The 12806-nt window shown below is 44.4% G+C and overlaps 1 protein-coding gene across 3 annotated transcripts; it reads left to right on the top strand.

Annotated features, from left to right (window-relative positions):
* The first annotated feature begins 7416 nt into the window (after positions 1-7416).
* SIKE1 (suppressor of IKBKE 1) lies at positions 7417-12763 on the top strand. 3 transcript variants are annotated; one of them, XM_064471949.1, is made up of 5 exons: positions 7443-7851; positions 7924-8029; positions 8590-8732; positions 10871-10984; positions 11338-12763. In XM_064471949.1, exons 1-5 carry the CDS (start codon positions 7693-7695, stop codon positions 11425-11427), a joined length of 612 nt encoding a protein of 203 aa, XP_064328019.1. In that variant the 5' UTR covers positions 7443-7692; the 3' UTR covers positions 11428-12763. The 3 variants fall into 3 exon arrangements, with proteins under 3 accessions (XP_064328020.1, XP_064328018.1, XP_064328019.1); XM_064471950.1 differs by having other exon boundaries at positions 7417-8029; positions 11318-12763; XM_064471948.1 differs by having other exon boundaries at positions 7431-8029.
* Positions 12764-12806: the final 43 nt, after the last annotated feature.

The following is a 12806-nucleotide window of genomic DNA, read 5'->3' as shown; positions in this document are numbered from 1 at the left end:
AATACCACTGACTTCTTTTAGTACTTTTTCTGATAGAAGATACCATACTGGTAAGCTGTTCAAATGTACCTATGGGATGTGGGTATTTAAAGCCTATTGACTTCAGGAAACTTATGTCTGAAGCCCAGGGCTTTAGAAGGTCTCTAATCCCCATTCTGTTTAGTGTTATAAAACCTAGTGAATTCAGAGTAAATTCAGTTTCTAAAATAAGTATATAATAACATAAAACTTAGTTGTAGTAGAAATTAACTGCAGTGCCACAGTAAGTATTAGCCCACGGTCATTTACTCCAACCCACATGCCATCTTCATAGCTGTGGTGGTAATAAAACTATTTTGCATGGTTGTGCAGTGATTCAGACCAAGTGACCGGTCCTCCCTGTTAAATACATATATTTGCATTATTTTAACAGATCACTTCTCCTATTCAAAGCTTAGCTTAACAATAAAAATGGGAGACCTGAGGGCCCACTTGAGTCACATAAAGAACTGCTGCAAAGAAGAGGAAAATAAACTGGTTTCCGTGCTTGTAAAGAACCGAGAAATAAAAAGCTTATTTAGGAGTAAGGAAGATTTAAATCAGATACTAGAGAAAGCAATTATGGTGGTAAAAATGGCACTGGAGTAAGTTGCCTGTCCAGTCTTCGTCACTGAATGTTTTGAAGATCGGTTTGGGCTACCTGATAGAACTTCTGAATTGTTCTCTCTGAATTATTTTGACCTGTAAAGGAGGAGAAAGGACTTTTGAGATCTCTTCCAGCTCAATTGTCTGTTATTTTTCCTTACATACGTCAGTTTTGTAAAACGCTGATGAGTCTCTGATCAGTAACATGCATAGTGCCTTTTTAATGGGCAAAGGAAATAATCATATACTTCAAGCCTGCTTTGCTAGAGATGAGTAAACAAAATGTTACTCATACGTACAGCCTGAAAATATTCGCTGAACAAGTTCATGTCATAAACCAAAATCTAGAAGTGCCACTGAAGTGGAGAAAAAGGGACACGCATGTTTTCCCTAGAAAATAGTCAGATCTGATGACATCGGTCTGACCTGAACACCTTGCATTGCACTGCTTTTTCAGCCTCATCTCCATCATTTGTGTAAACCGTGAGCTTCTATGCGGTCTAATCTACACGGAATGTCGTGTTATGGAGTTAGGTCTAAGAATTTGATGAGTCCTGAAACTGCAGATAGAGAAGGAGCTTCCCTAGATGGATACCTGTTGAGAGAATTCATTTTCAAGCTAAGCAGAATTCTTTGTTCATCTGAACTAGAGAGTCTAGATCTCTCTAACACGTTTGGTATCTGAATAGTTAAAGGAAGTCATATCTACTCCAGCTGGATCTTCTCTACATAACTGACCCGTTCGGCTTGATCTGGTATTGGATTGTTTACGTAACTTCAGTAATTAACCACTATCAGCCTCATTAATGAAACATAAACCACCTCTTCTGCTCATTTATAAAGCATTTGTCAAACAAAACTTAAACAAAGGGCAGAATCTCAGCAAAGTAACAGTCCTTCAAAAGCTACTGAGACCCTGACTACAAGTCATTACGGTCACTTTGTTGCTGTTTTTCAGTAAAAATGAAACAGAAGTGATGGCATTGTCTATTGCTTTTGGCTAACTTTTCACAAAAACATCTGAGATCTGTCACATGAGGGCAGTGATGCCTGGACAACTATTTTGGCCATTTCAGTACAAAATACCGATGTTCCCGCTCATTACTGTAAATCATTAAATGATGAAAGCAAGAGTCAAATACTAAACAATTGGGAGCCTTTGCAAAACTAATTGCTAATTACGGTAATCGTTGTTATATGTGAGTTAAAGGTTATATTGTAAAATAGATTATTTCATTATAGGATTAGGTCTCTCCTGTTAGTAAACTGTTCTGAACAATATGAAAGTAAGTTAAGTATTAACAATACAGCTCATTTATTAAAATTATGTAACGTAATCTTTACCTGTTTTTGTTTTGGAGAAATAAAACGTTTTAGAGGCATGAAATACACTGGCAGACAAATACATGCCAAAAATTTTGTGTTCTGTGAGCTACTTGGATTTGCAATTTGTTAAGGAGCTCGTGAGAAAACTGCAAGCTTTCTGTTCACCCTCTCTTCTGGATTATTTATTAATCTTCAAAAGGCGCAGAGGTTCTGGCACTGTTAGGACTTTCTGCATGGCATGGATGAGCCTCAGCCCGGGGTGAGAAACGCCACACTTTTGCAGCTTGGTGGCGTCTTGCACTCCTGACTCTCAGCAGAGAGAAAGATTTAATTTGAATAGGATGCGTATCTGTTGTACGTGGTGGTTTTGATTATTGGATGAGATGTTCCAAGGTAGTATCAGGTCCAGAAGCTACAGTAGTAGGAAAATGTCCCTTGTTGTATTCAGCACATTCACCAACAATTTGGATGCAAAGCTTGAGGACAGGCGAAGGAAGCCTGTGTGGGAACGGCACTAAACTCTATATCGGCATCGGGTATGAGGATGGTTGCAAAGAACAGAAGAGGCATGGACTGTTTGTCAAAGATGACTTGGTTTATTTTGTGGTGTTATTTGCCTAAAATGTAATTCACCTAGAAATTTGAGAAACCTGTGTTTGTTTTGTTGTCCTTGTTTGCCTATTTTGCCTGCAGCAGAGCAAGAACCATGGTTGGTTCACTTGAAACTTAAGAATGTGAGTGTGGTAGGTCAGGGACTATTGTTTTCTTCATACATGTATGGCCTCTGTTGGAAGGGGCCCTGGCCAGACTGAAGTGCTTAAGATCCAATGTTATACTTACAGTGATGAAACAAAACATTTAAAAAAGATCTATTTGTACTGCAAGTTCACACGGTACTTCACCCCTTCTGTACATTTTAAACATGTACTAATTTTTGTAGCTTCAAGCAACAAGGTTCATGTGTCATTTCCTTTGAGCACTAGTTTGCAAAACTTTTGTCTTCCCTACATGTAGCTTTTAAAGGAGCACAGTCATTAAGTTCTTAAATGAATTCATGGGGGGAAATAATGGGAGACTGTATTGGACCAGAGAGGAAAAACAATTTTGATCTTTTTAAGACTGATTTTTTTACTTAACCATGAAGCTGTTGGTGAGTTTCGCTATGCATTTGCTTACAGGCTTTTCACAAGTCCTGAAGAGCTAAACACTTGACTTATGTTGAATTCAAATGAAAGAGTCAAACTGCTTTAAAGTTATTTGAAAATCTCAAGACAGCCTACAAAATGTTCCTGTTCCTTCTGGGCATTCCTTAAGCTTGGTATGCAGGGCAGTCCCGCTGCCTTAAGGGAGAACAGGTGCTAATAATAAGCCTGGCTATTCAACACTAACAAAATGTATGGGTATCCTTACATCTCCACCTTTCAATACCTTGTGCCAAATCTATGTGTTTCCCTTTGGCAGGAAGACAAAGATTTGTCAGTAAAATGCTCCAGTGCCTCAGTATTCAGCAAGGCACAATGTGGAAGAAAGTAAAGATAACTAAAGGCTGACGACAATCTCCTGCAATGATCTCAGAATCGATGGTTCATAGGCAGTACTTGTAAATGTAACTTTAAGCATCGAGGTTCCTAAATGACTGTACTTCTTTGTAGGTACAGCAAAGAGAAGCCAAGTCCTGGGCCCAATTTCCATAAAGCAGAATATCTTGACACTCTGTATTAAGCATTACAAAATAATTATTGTGGAATCCATTGGTCAGCATTTTATCAGCAATGGAGTCTTGCTGCTGAGAGACTGAAATAGCTGGATATATCCATTTATCAATGATAATGTTGTCCCTTTTTTCCAGCCTGGATTCCATCTTAAGGACATTTGTTTTAATAGTAAAAAGAATATTAGACTCATAAATGTAAATGCTGTGGTGAAATGGGTGACTCTTCGAGATTTATCAAAGCAGAATAATTAAGATGAACAATAAGACTAATTTTCTTGGTAATAACTTTTGTCACAGAACAACTCTGGCTTATGCAGCAGTAATCCACCTTGAAGTATAGGCTGGGAAGTGCAAGAAGAGGATTCACTCGGCTTCCTGGTCTGTGAGTCTCTGTGCTGCAGATTTTGTTGAGGGCAATACCAGTGAAATTGCGGCAGTAGCTGATGACTCTGTTAACACCGTCATTTAGTTTTAAAAGCAAGCAGTCAAAAAGTGTTAGGGTGTGTGCTATGAGAGAGAAGTCTGTTTTGCTTTTTAAACACGTGGTAGCTGCTGAAATATTTGGCTGTTAGACACTCAGGGAAGGACTTCTGGTGGAAATGAGAAATACCACCTTCAGCTTTTGAAAAGGTAATGCCTGCTGCATTACTATGCGAGACTTGTGCTTTCAGAGACCCAGACAAAATTTTTCAAACTCTGCTGACTTACTGTTAATGGGATTTTACCTGAAATCCAAGAATTGCTGTAGAAATGTGCCTTTTTTATCTACTTCCAGCATTTAGATGCCACTCAATCTGTCTCAGATATTGCTGTTTTCTGCCCATTGGTTCCTCTGTGCATTGTTATCCCTCATCTCCTCCACTCCCGTTTCTGGGCCAGTTACGGGTGTTACCTGCTGCACATGGTTTTGACATCCTCGGTACCAACGCCTGAACTTGTCCCAGGTTTACAGATCCTGTGCTGTGCTCAGGATTCTGTGCTGCGTCTGTTACCAGTCTCTTTACTTCTGCTGTGCCTTTGGCCTGTCTAGATTTCCTTCCTTTTTTATTTTCCTGCTGTGAGCAAGAACCTCCTCAGCTGTACTCAGAAATGCTGTGTATTTATTCCATCACAGAAATACTATTTATGATTTTTCAAAGATGGCCTAGAAATGGTTTTGGTTCTGTAGCAGCTTTGCTGTTTTGGAGAGCCTCAACATGCTTCTAGCTAGCGTATACTTTTCCTGCTAGAACAAATCCATGTTCTGTTTGACAAAATACAGCCATGTGGTTAAGAGTTATTAAAAGCATTAAAGCATTAACCTCTTGTAACCTCATTTTTCACTTTGTACACATACATAAGTGTTTAATCGAATGGAAGTTAAACACTAAAAAGTTTGAGAAGCCAAATTTATACATTCTCTTCAGTTTATACAGAATTGATGTGATAAGCCAAAGGAATTATAAGACACCACTACTCAGAAAATGCTCATCCGTTGATTTGTTTAAGCTCTGTTGCTACATACTAGAAGTTTTGGTGACAAGCATTCCCAGCATTTAAATCAAGGAGCTTTGTCCTACTGGGATCCGATCTGTGTCCTGGCGCCACGCTAGCTTATTCTGCTGTCCTTTGGAAGTTGAACAAATGATTCTGTGTCAAAAGATCTGCTGGAGAGGGGGCGAGCCACATCCTTGAGAGAACACAAGACTAAGTGCTGTGTGGTGGCAGTATAATGGACTTCCATCTCCTTACTCTGCAGTTTTATTTCCAGTAGCCAGAATCCCACAGAGGGACTGCACTGATCCTGAAACGAAAGCCTGATATAGCAGTGCTGGCCCCTGTCTGCCTTGCTTGGCTCTGCTTGTCATGAAAGGCCAGGATGTCATCTTGGAAGCCAGGGAAAAGTGAGTATCAAATCATAAGCGCAAGGAGCAGAACAGGCCAGCAATTCAGACATACAATCCAGGTGCAGCTTCTGCTGAGGTGCAGTGATCCTTCATGCTGCACAAACAGGGTGTTCCTTTAGCTGACTTCCTAGTAGATATGCATTGGAATTTCCAGTGCTGCATTTTGAAGCGGCTCATTGAGTCCCTCCCTGCGGAAAACCTGAATTAAGCGGAATCTTGGAGATTGCACGTTCGATTTTTACGGAGCTTCCTTATGTTGAATAAGGTGAAAAATGGGAACTTACTGAACTGGTACACATATATCATTCCACATAGCTGTATCAGGCCTACTCCTGTGTGGCTGCTCAAGGCTCTGCAAAAATGGGTGTACTGGCAGAGGCTTTAAGGCAGCCGCAGCATCGGGAGTGTGGGCAGACTGCAGCAAGAGCAGGTGCTGACCCGCGCAGGTGGGGTCAGCTGGGGATACGCCAGTGGGGGACAGACGGCGGGACAGGGGAAACAAGGACTGGCCACAGCTTGCGGATGCCATGCCTGCATTAGGCTGGGGTGGTCTTTTGCCAACTTCTTCCATAACCAGAATGTAAGCACTGTAATATTTGCCATTTTCCAAATGTTTGTGAATCACCCATTACGAAAAAGGAATTCTGATAACAAGGTGTCTTTTAGTATGCTCTAATAAGAAAAATAAGGAAGTACCAGAAGTTAAAACCTGCTGTAAAGCGTGGTCTAGACCTTCTGTTCCCCACAAGTTACTATAAAGCAGCATTGCATTTGCTTTCCATTTGATGGCCTCAGGCTGCATCAGGGGAGCTGCAGGAGTGGTCAGGGATTGGAAGAGGCTGCCCAGAGAGGTGGGGAGTCACCATCCCTGGGGGGGTTCCAAAAGCATGTAGACGTGGCGCTTGGGGACGTGGTTTAGGAGGCCTGGGGGCGTTGGGTTGGCGGTTGGACTTGATGCTGGAGGTCTTTTCCAACCTCCATAATTCCATGATTCTGTGATTTCCAAAGTTTGGAAAAATATATCTCATACTTTACTGATTAATCTGATTCTGATTAAATACTCCAAATGCAGTTGCTTATTCTCTTCTGGGTTGTATGAATGTTTTGAAATTGTTGCTTATATAAAATTATCTTACTCAGCACTCTGCACTAGGCTTGATTATCTCTGGGATCGTAAAGAAACTTTTATAAAGCATCCTAGATTTTTCTTCCGTGTCTGTCTGGATGGGGATTTAAAGTTGAAAGATGACTCGAGACAAAGGGAGTCCTGTTAAAACATCATCATTGAAAGCATTATTAATAAAGTCGGTAGCGTTGAAAAAGCTTTGTGGCACAAAGTTAAGCAAAGCGTCAAGGGCATCACAGATCACTAACGGTAGCTTTGGTTAGCAAATAAGTATCAAAGAAGCAAGTCAGCATTACAAAGCTTGTTATTTTAACTTGAGTAGAGGATGTTTACTGTTAAAAGGGACAAACAGGAATATTAGATAAGATGACAGCTCAACAGATCTCGGCCCAGAATTTATCACACACTGTTTAAGGGACTTTTTAAAGAGATAACCAGAACCCCCTTGGGTCAAGGGTACGCGCCCTTCTGCAAACAGGCTGCGCTGCGCAGAGCAGCATTCCTTGCACCAGAGCCTTTCCACCTGGCGCGACGCGGCGCTGCGCAGCGCGGCTGAGGGCACGCGCCGAAGGGCCGCGGCGCGCGGCGGGGCTGCTGCGGCGAAAGGCACGTCCCGAGGGCGCCGGCGCCGCGCGGGTGCGGCGGCCTCGCGGCGCCGGTTCCCTGGAGGGGGGCGGAGCCGCCCCGCGGGGAAGGGAGCCCCAGGGCCTGGGGCGGCTGCGGGGCGGCCGGCGGACCCGGGGCGCCCTCTGCCGGCGGGGTGGGGGGCGCCCTCTGGCGGTGGGGAGGGCGCCCTCTGGCGGCCCGCGGCCATCGCGCGCCATTCGAGCGGCGCTCGCGCTCCGGCCCGCGCCTGCGCACGTGCGGTGCGAACGCCGGGGCCGGAAGCGGCGGCGGAGGGCGCTGGCGGCGTCCCTGGGCCGCTGGCTCGCGCTGCCCGCGCCCCGCCGGGGGCGCGCGCCGCCGGGCATGGGGCCGCCGCGAAGGTGAGGAGCGCTGCTGGCGCCCGCTCCGCCATGAGCTGCACCATCGAGAAGATCCTGACGGACGCGAAGACGCTGCTGGAGCGGCTGAAGGAGCACGACACGGCGGCCGAGTCGCTCATCGACCAGTCCGCCGTCCTGCACCAGCGCGTCGCCGCCATGAGGGAGGCGGGCGCGGCCTGGGCCGAGAAAGTGAGAGCGGGCGGCGAGCGGGGGGCGGGCGGCGAGCGGGGGGCGGGCGGACCCACAGCCGTGTCTCTGCAGGGCCAGGGCGCCGCGGCGGAGCGGGCCGACCCGAACCGGCTGCGGCCGCACCTTCTCCTCTCCCAGGAGAACACGCAGATCCGCGACCTGCAGCAGGAGAATAGGGGTGAGCCCGCGTGGCGGTGGGGAGCGGCGGCGGGGGGGGGGCCGCGGCGCGCTCCTTGGGCGGCCAGGCTGCGGGGGCCGGGCCGGTGTTGGCGGGGGGGAGGGTTGGCCGAAGTGTTGGGCGGTACGCTGTAAGAACTCGGAGCGGGGGGGGGTGCCGGGGGTGCTGTGCGGAGGGGTGCGGGGTGCCGGGGGTGCTGTGCGGAGGGGTGCGAGGTGCCGAGGGTGCTGTGCGGAGGGCCCCGGGGCGTGCTGGAACAGTGCCCTGCCCAGCGCATCCTTTGGGTGGGGGGGCCGGGCGCTGCGTGGGCCGGGCGCGGGGGGCTCAGCGCGGGGCGCGGCGGGTTTGCGTCTGTCAGCGGGGCCGGGCGCTTCGGCGTGGACGTGACTCCCGGCCTCGGGATGGGTTCCCGCTACGCGAGGGCCCCGGCCGGCCAGCTGCCCCCGGCCGGAGGTAGCGCTAATCGAGCGAGCAGGTGCTGCCGAGTGCCTCTGGGCGTCTGCTGTCGTCAGCGTGAAAATAGCTTGTAGCTTGTGGCAGTGACATGCTGTATTTTGCAGAGCTATGGATCTCCCTGGAGGAGCACCAAGATGCATTAGAGCTTATCATGAGCAAATACCGGAAGCAGATGCTACAGCTTTTGCAAGGGAGGAAAGGTGAAGATACAGAACCAGCCTTGAAAGTTCATCAGGCTAATTCCTTGGTAAGAGGGGATGGGGACAGAAGAGGGCTCGAGACTCCTCTTCCCTGTCTCTTGCTTGCTTTCGTACCACTTTTATTTCCAGTTGTGGAACTTCTCTGCTCCAAAATACATTTTCTGAAACTCTTGTCTCTTTGTTGGTATTTTTTTCTCTGTTCGTTTTACAGCATACAGTAACAGTTATCACAGAGGACACTGAAAAAGCATAACCCTTTCACGGCCCAGGTGAAGGCTTGTTCTTTACACGCTAGGTGGTAAATTCCCTCGGTTAAACTTGATGCACATGATTTTCTACAGTAAAATCAAAGACATCAGAGTTGTTATTGTGCTCGGTACTTGTAACAAAGAGACAGGAATCTCCTAGGACTTGGACTTGATGGTTCTTGTGGGTCCCTTCCAACTCAGGACATTCTAGGATTCTAAATCTCTGTGAGCTGCAGTATGTTTAATTAAGAAATCATCACTCCCAAATGCTTTTAAACTGCATGGATACTCTGTGCAATGGCCTAAAAGTGTCCCTTTGTCCATGTTGGGTGCAGCGACTACAGAACTCTGAGGTGTGGCTGCTGATAACTGCTGCCTGTTTTACATTTAGGTGTCTAATGTAAACAATAACATTAAATCTCTAAGTTAGGCATTTGTTAGAAAGCATTTTTATGTGATTAGAGAACAGCCAGCTGGTTGAAGCTAGTGACATCTCATATCTTGTGATTTTTTCAGTTGGAATCAGAGCCAGCCTAACTCTCTGCAGATACACCAGTGCAAAGGCGCTGATATGTGGCAACTTGTTACTTCTCTGTTTTGTGTTGCTTAGGTCCTCTGAAGTTAAGTAGCGTAGCAATGTCTTGCTCCCAGTACTTGCTTAGGTGCAGGAATTGCTCTGTTTATCAGCACTTAATATTTGAACAGAACTTCTAACATTTTTCTCTGGTGCTGCGTTTTAATGGCATGGAAATGCAAACTGAAGAGGCTCTGGAGGAACCTTTGATGGGATGTGCCTAGGCTCTCTCAATATCCAGGCAAAATATTCTGTACTTCAGATTAGGTCTGTGAATTTTTTCCTACCCATCACTTGGAGAATAGCAACAACCTTTTAATATCTTTTAAAGAGCTATATTCTTATTATAACCATCTTTCTGGTTAGGAAAAAACCCGTCATTGTTTCTTCCCAGATTAAGCTATCTAAGTCTTTCTTGTTCCTCCAGCTCTCTCCTAGATGCTCTAATTTATTTACATATTTTCTGAGTAATGGAATTAAAAACTGAGTTATCTTCTCTGGTGGTACATGTATCTTCTAGAGGCGGTGGAATAACTACTGACCCTTAGAGAAAAGAAACTCCGCCCTATAACATTATCTGATACTCACCGAAGTGCTTGTTAAAATGCTTCAAAAGCTTCTAAATTCTTGTCTTGCTACTTCTTGCCAATTACTGACATTCTTGTGTTTGCACATTTGAGTTCCTCCCTAAATACTGTATTTTGAAATGGAATGCTTGTCAAACAGGAACTGTTGCTACGTTACCTGTTGGAATTTTTCAATGGTTGTTTTATGTGCATTTCTGAGCTTCAGCAAAATGCATCTTTCAAAGGATTAGAGCTCTATCTAGGCAGATTCTGTAAAAACTGCCTCGGGAGGCTCTGGTCTTACTTATTTTAGTTTCCTTGCTTGGCTTCCTTCAGAGATGAGGCTGTTTACTTCACACTGTTACTCACTCCTGAAATCTCATTTGCTTTTATATCAGGCATTCTTGTAAATTCAGAGTCAGGCTTTTCTAATAAAGCAGTATAAAATTCCCTGGATACTAATCATATTCACGAGAACCTGAATCTGTTGGCTTAGTGCTTGTCACACGTGGAAGCAATTTCCATCTTAGTAAGGGCACTTGATCTTGCTGACTGATGTAATTCTACTCACTGTCTTCCTTGATGGCTCATGATAGGGGACAATAAGGTCTACGTTTTCATCTGTAGATATTGCACGAGTTAGAAAGGATTGCAGGTGCTTGGGAGGAAAGGGTTAACATTCAAAACAGGGAAATAGTCCCAAACTAAGAAAATGAAAGAAATTGATTTAGAAGGGATAAATTATTACTGCTGCTTTTGCCTGAACATATTAAATATATTACTTTTATGTCTTTCAGGAAATTGAAAGTCAAATAGACAGAATATGTGAGATGGGAGAGGTGATGAGAAAAGCTATTCAAGTCGATGATGATCAGTTCTTTAAAGTTCAGGAGAAACTAGCTCAGTTGGAGGTAAGAACAGATACAATTCCTAAGGGTAGATCGGCCTTTGGGCGTCTCTAGGCTCACTCTGGACTTTTTTTGTTTGTATGGGTCAGGGAATTGTAACAATCAAAAATTTGGGGGTGGGGTCAGGAAACGCAGAGCAAGATCTGTTTATTTTCAGGTTCTTGAAGTTTGTGGTTTATGTGCAGTCAGAAGCAAAATACAAGCTTTAAATGATGTGGTCTTCTTGCTAGCACTGTATTAATGCTTATAACATCAGTGTTTTATTTAGCTGTGAAGGAGTGGGGTTATTTAAAGAGTATCATCCTTTAATTGTGAATTAGCTCATTTCTATTTCAGCAAAAATATTGATTTTGCAGCTTGAGAACAAAGAGCTGCGTGAACTATTGTCAATCAGCAAAGAATCTTTTGAGGTGGGGAGAGAAGATCTGCCTGACTGTGAAGCGTAGGTCACAAAATAACCTTATCTACAAATCTTGACTTCAGAGACTATTATGAAACTACCCTACAAGGATGGGTTCTGATTTGTTCTTTCAGGGGTTTCCCTGTATGATTGTTTTCTCTTTCAAAATGTGTGGGTTGTTTTCTCTGCATTTTTCTGAAATTACATACTCCTGATGGCAAAGGCTTGCGTTGCTGCGCTGTCTTGGTAATTGCAGCATACAGATGCTTAACAATGAAGTATTTATGATGTGTAATCCCTTGTGATAGTTTATTTCCTCTCCCATTTGTTATTTTTGTGAGCTTTAGTTAATAATTCCAGCTGTGCAGATGGCACTTAAATCCACCTCGTCGGTAGCTAGAGAACATAATACAGGTTGTCGTTATTTCATTTGATAGGAGAAATAAGAGATTATTCAAAAACTGTGTTGTAAATGGTAGGTACGCATTTTGCTCTGCCTGCACAAAGCAGGCGCGCAGAGCTGTTGTTTTGCTTTGAAGAGCTAACACTCAGGATTTGGCTGGGTTAGATTGTTTCTTGGACAACTGCCTAGAATCGCATCAAGAGAACAGCAGAGCGCCGATAGAGCACTTCAAGTCGTAACTCATGTAAGGAGCATACTTCACCTTGATTCAGAGGTGAAGAATAAGAGCGGATGACCCTTTCTGACACCTGTGTGCTTTTGAAGGATGTTGCATATCTGACTAATTTTTTTTTATGGGTAGACCTGTTCCGGCTTTACCAGTGCTTGTGGATACTGGCGAGCTCTGATCTGAAGGCAGTGCGCTCAAACCCTGCATACAACACAGCACTTTCAGATCAAAGCTCTTTGGCCTCCCGCCACTTCGGACTTCAGGAGGAGTGAGCGGAGGTCTGCCTCAAAACTAAACCAAAACCAACCATGTAGCCATGTTTTAATGTTACATCACAGGTAAGTCTAGTGACAGATGTTACGTAGTTATTGCAGAATCCTTTACTGAGTGGAATTAGAGTTGCAGTGTTGTAGGAATTTATCAATATTGTGATGTTTTAACGATGTTTTTATATAAAAATTTCTGTCGTTCTTACCTGTGATCAAATAATAATCCTCTGAGAACAATAAACATCTCATTTCCAATGTCAGTTTAAATTTTTATGCCACTTTTACCCAAGTGAGAATCTTGTCAGATGCAGAAGGTGATTTACAGGCCTGTGCTTATTAGGACACACTTTCTTGCAACCATTTGGAATGTCCAGCAAGACTGTTTGGTAGATGTAAGGGATTTCTGTACAGGAGCATTGTATACAATCCTTTTCTATTAGAAATTGTTTAAGAGGGAATAAAAAAACCCCAGTGGGCAGTATTTTCTCAAGTGTATTCTCTTTTGTGAATCCTGGGAATAATTC

This window comes from Phalacrocorax carbo, chromosome 23, assembly GCF_963921805.1.
Source record: "Phalacrocorax carbo chromosome 23, bPhaCar2.1, whole genome shotgun sequence".
NCBI lineage: Eukaryota > Metazoa > Chordata > Aves > Suliformes > Phalacrocoracidae > Phalacrocorax > Phalacrocorax carbo.
This window is presented reverse-complemented; position numbering and strand designations above follow the sequence as displayed.

What these genes read in the sequence shown, in the direction of transcription:
- SIKE1 (XM_064471948.1), top strand. Translation starts at nt 7,693, where the DNA reads ATGAGCTGCACCATCGAGAAGATCCTGACGGACGCGAAGACGCTGCTG. An exon ending in TTCATCAGGCTAATTCCTTG is followed by an intron (nt 8,733 to 10,870) that starts GTAAGAGGGGAT and finishes TATGTCTTTCAG; the next exon opens with GAAATTGAAAGTCAAATAGA. An exon ending in AGAAACTAGCTCAGTTGGAG is followed by an intron (nt 10,985 to 11,337) that starts GTAAGAACAGAT and finishes TTGATTTTGCAG; the next exon opens with CTTGAGAACAAAGAGCTGCG.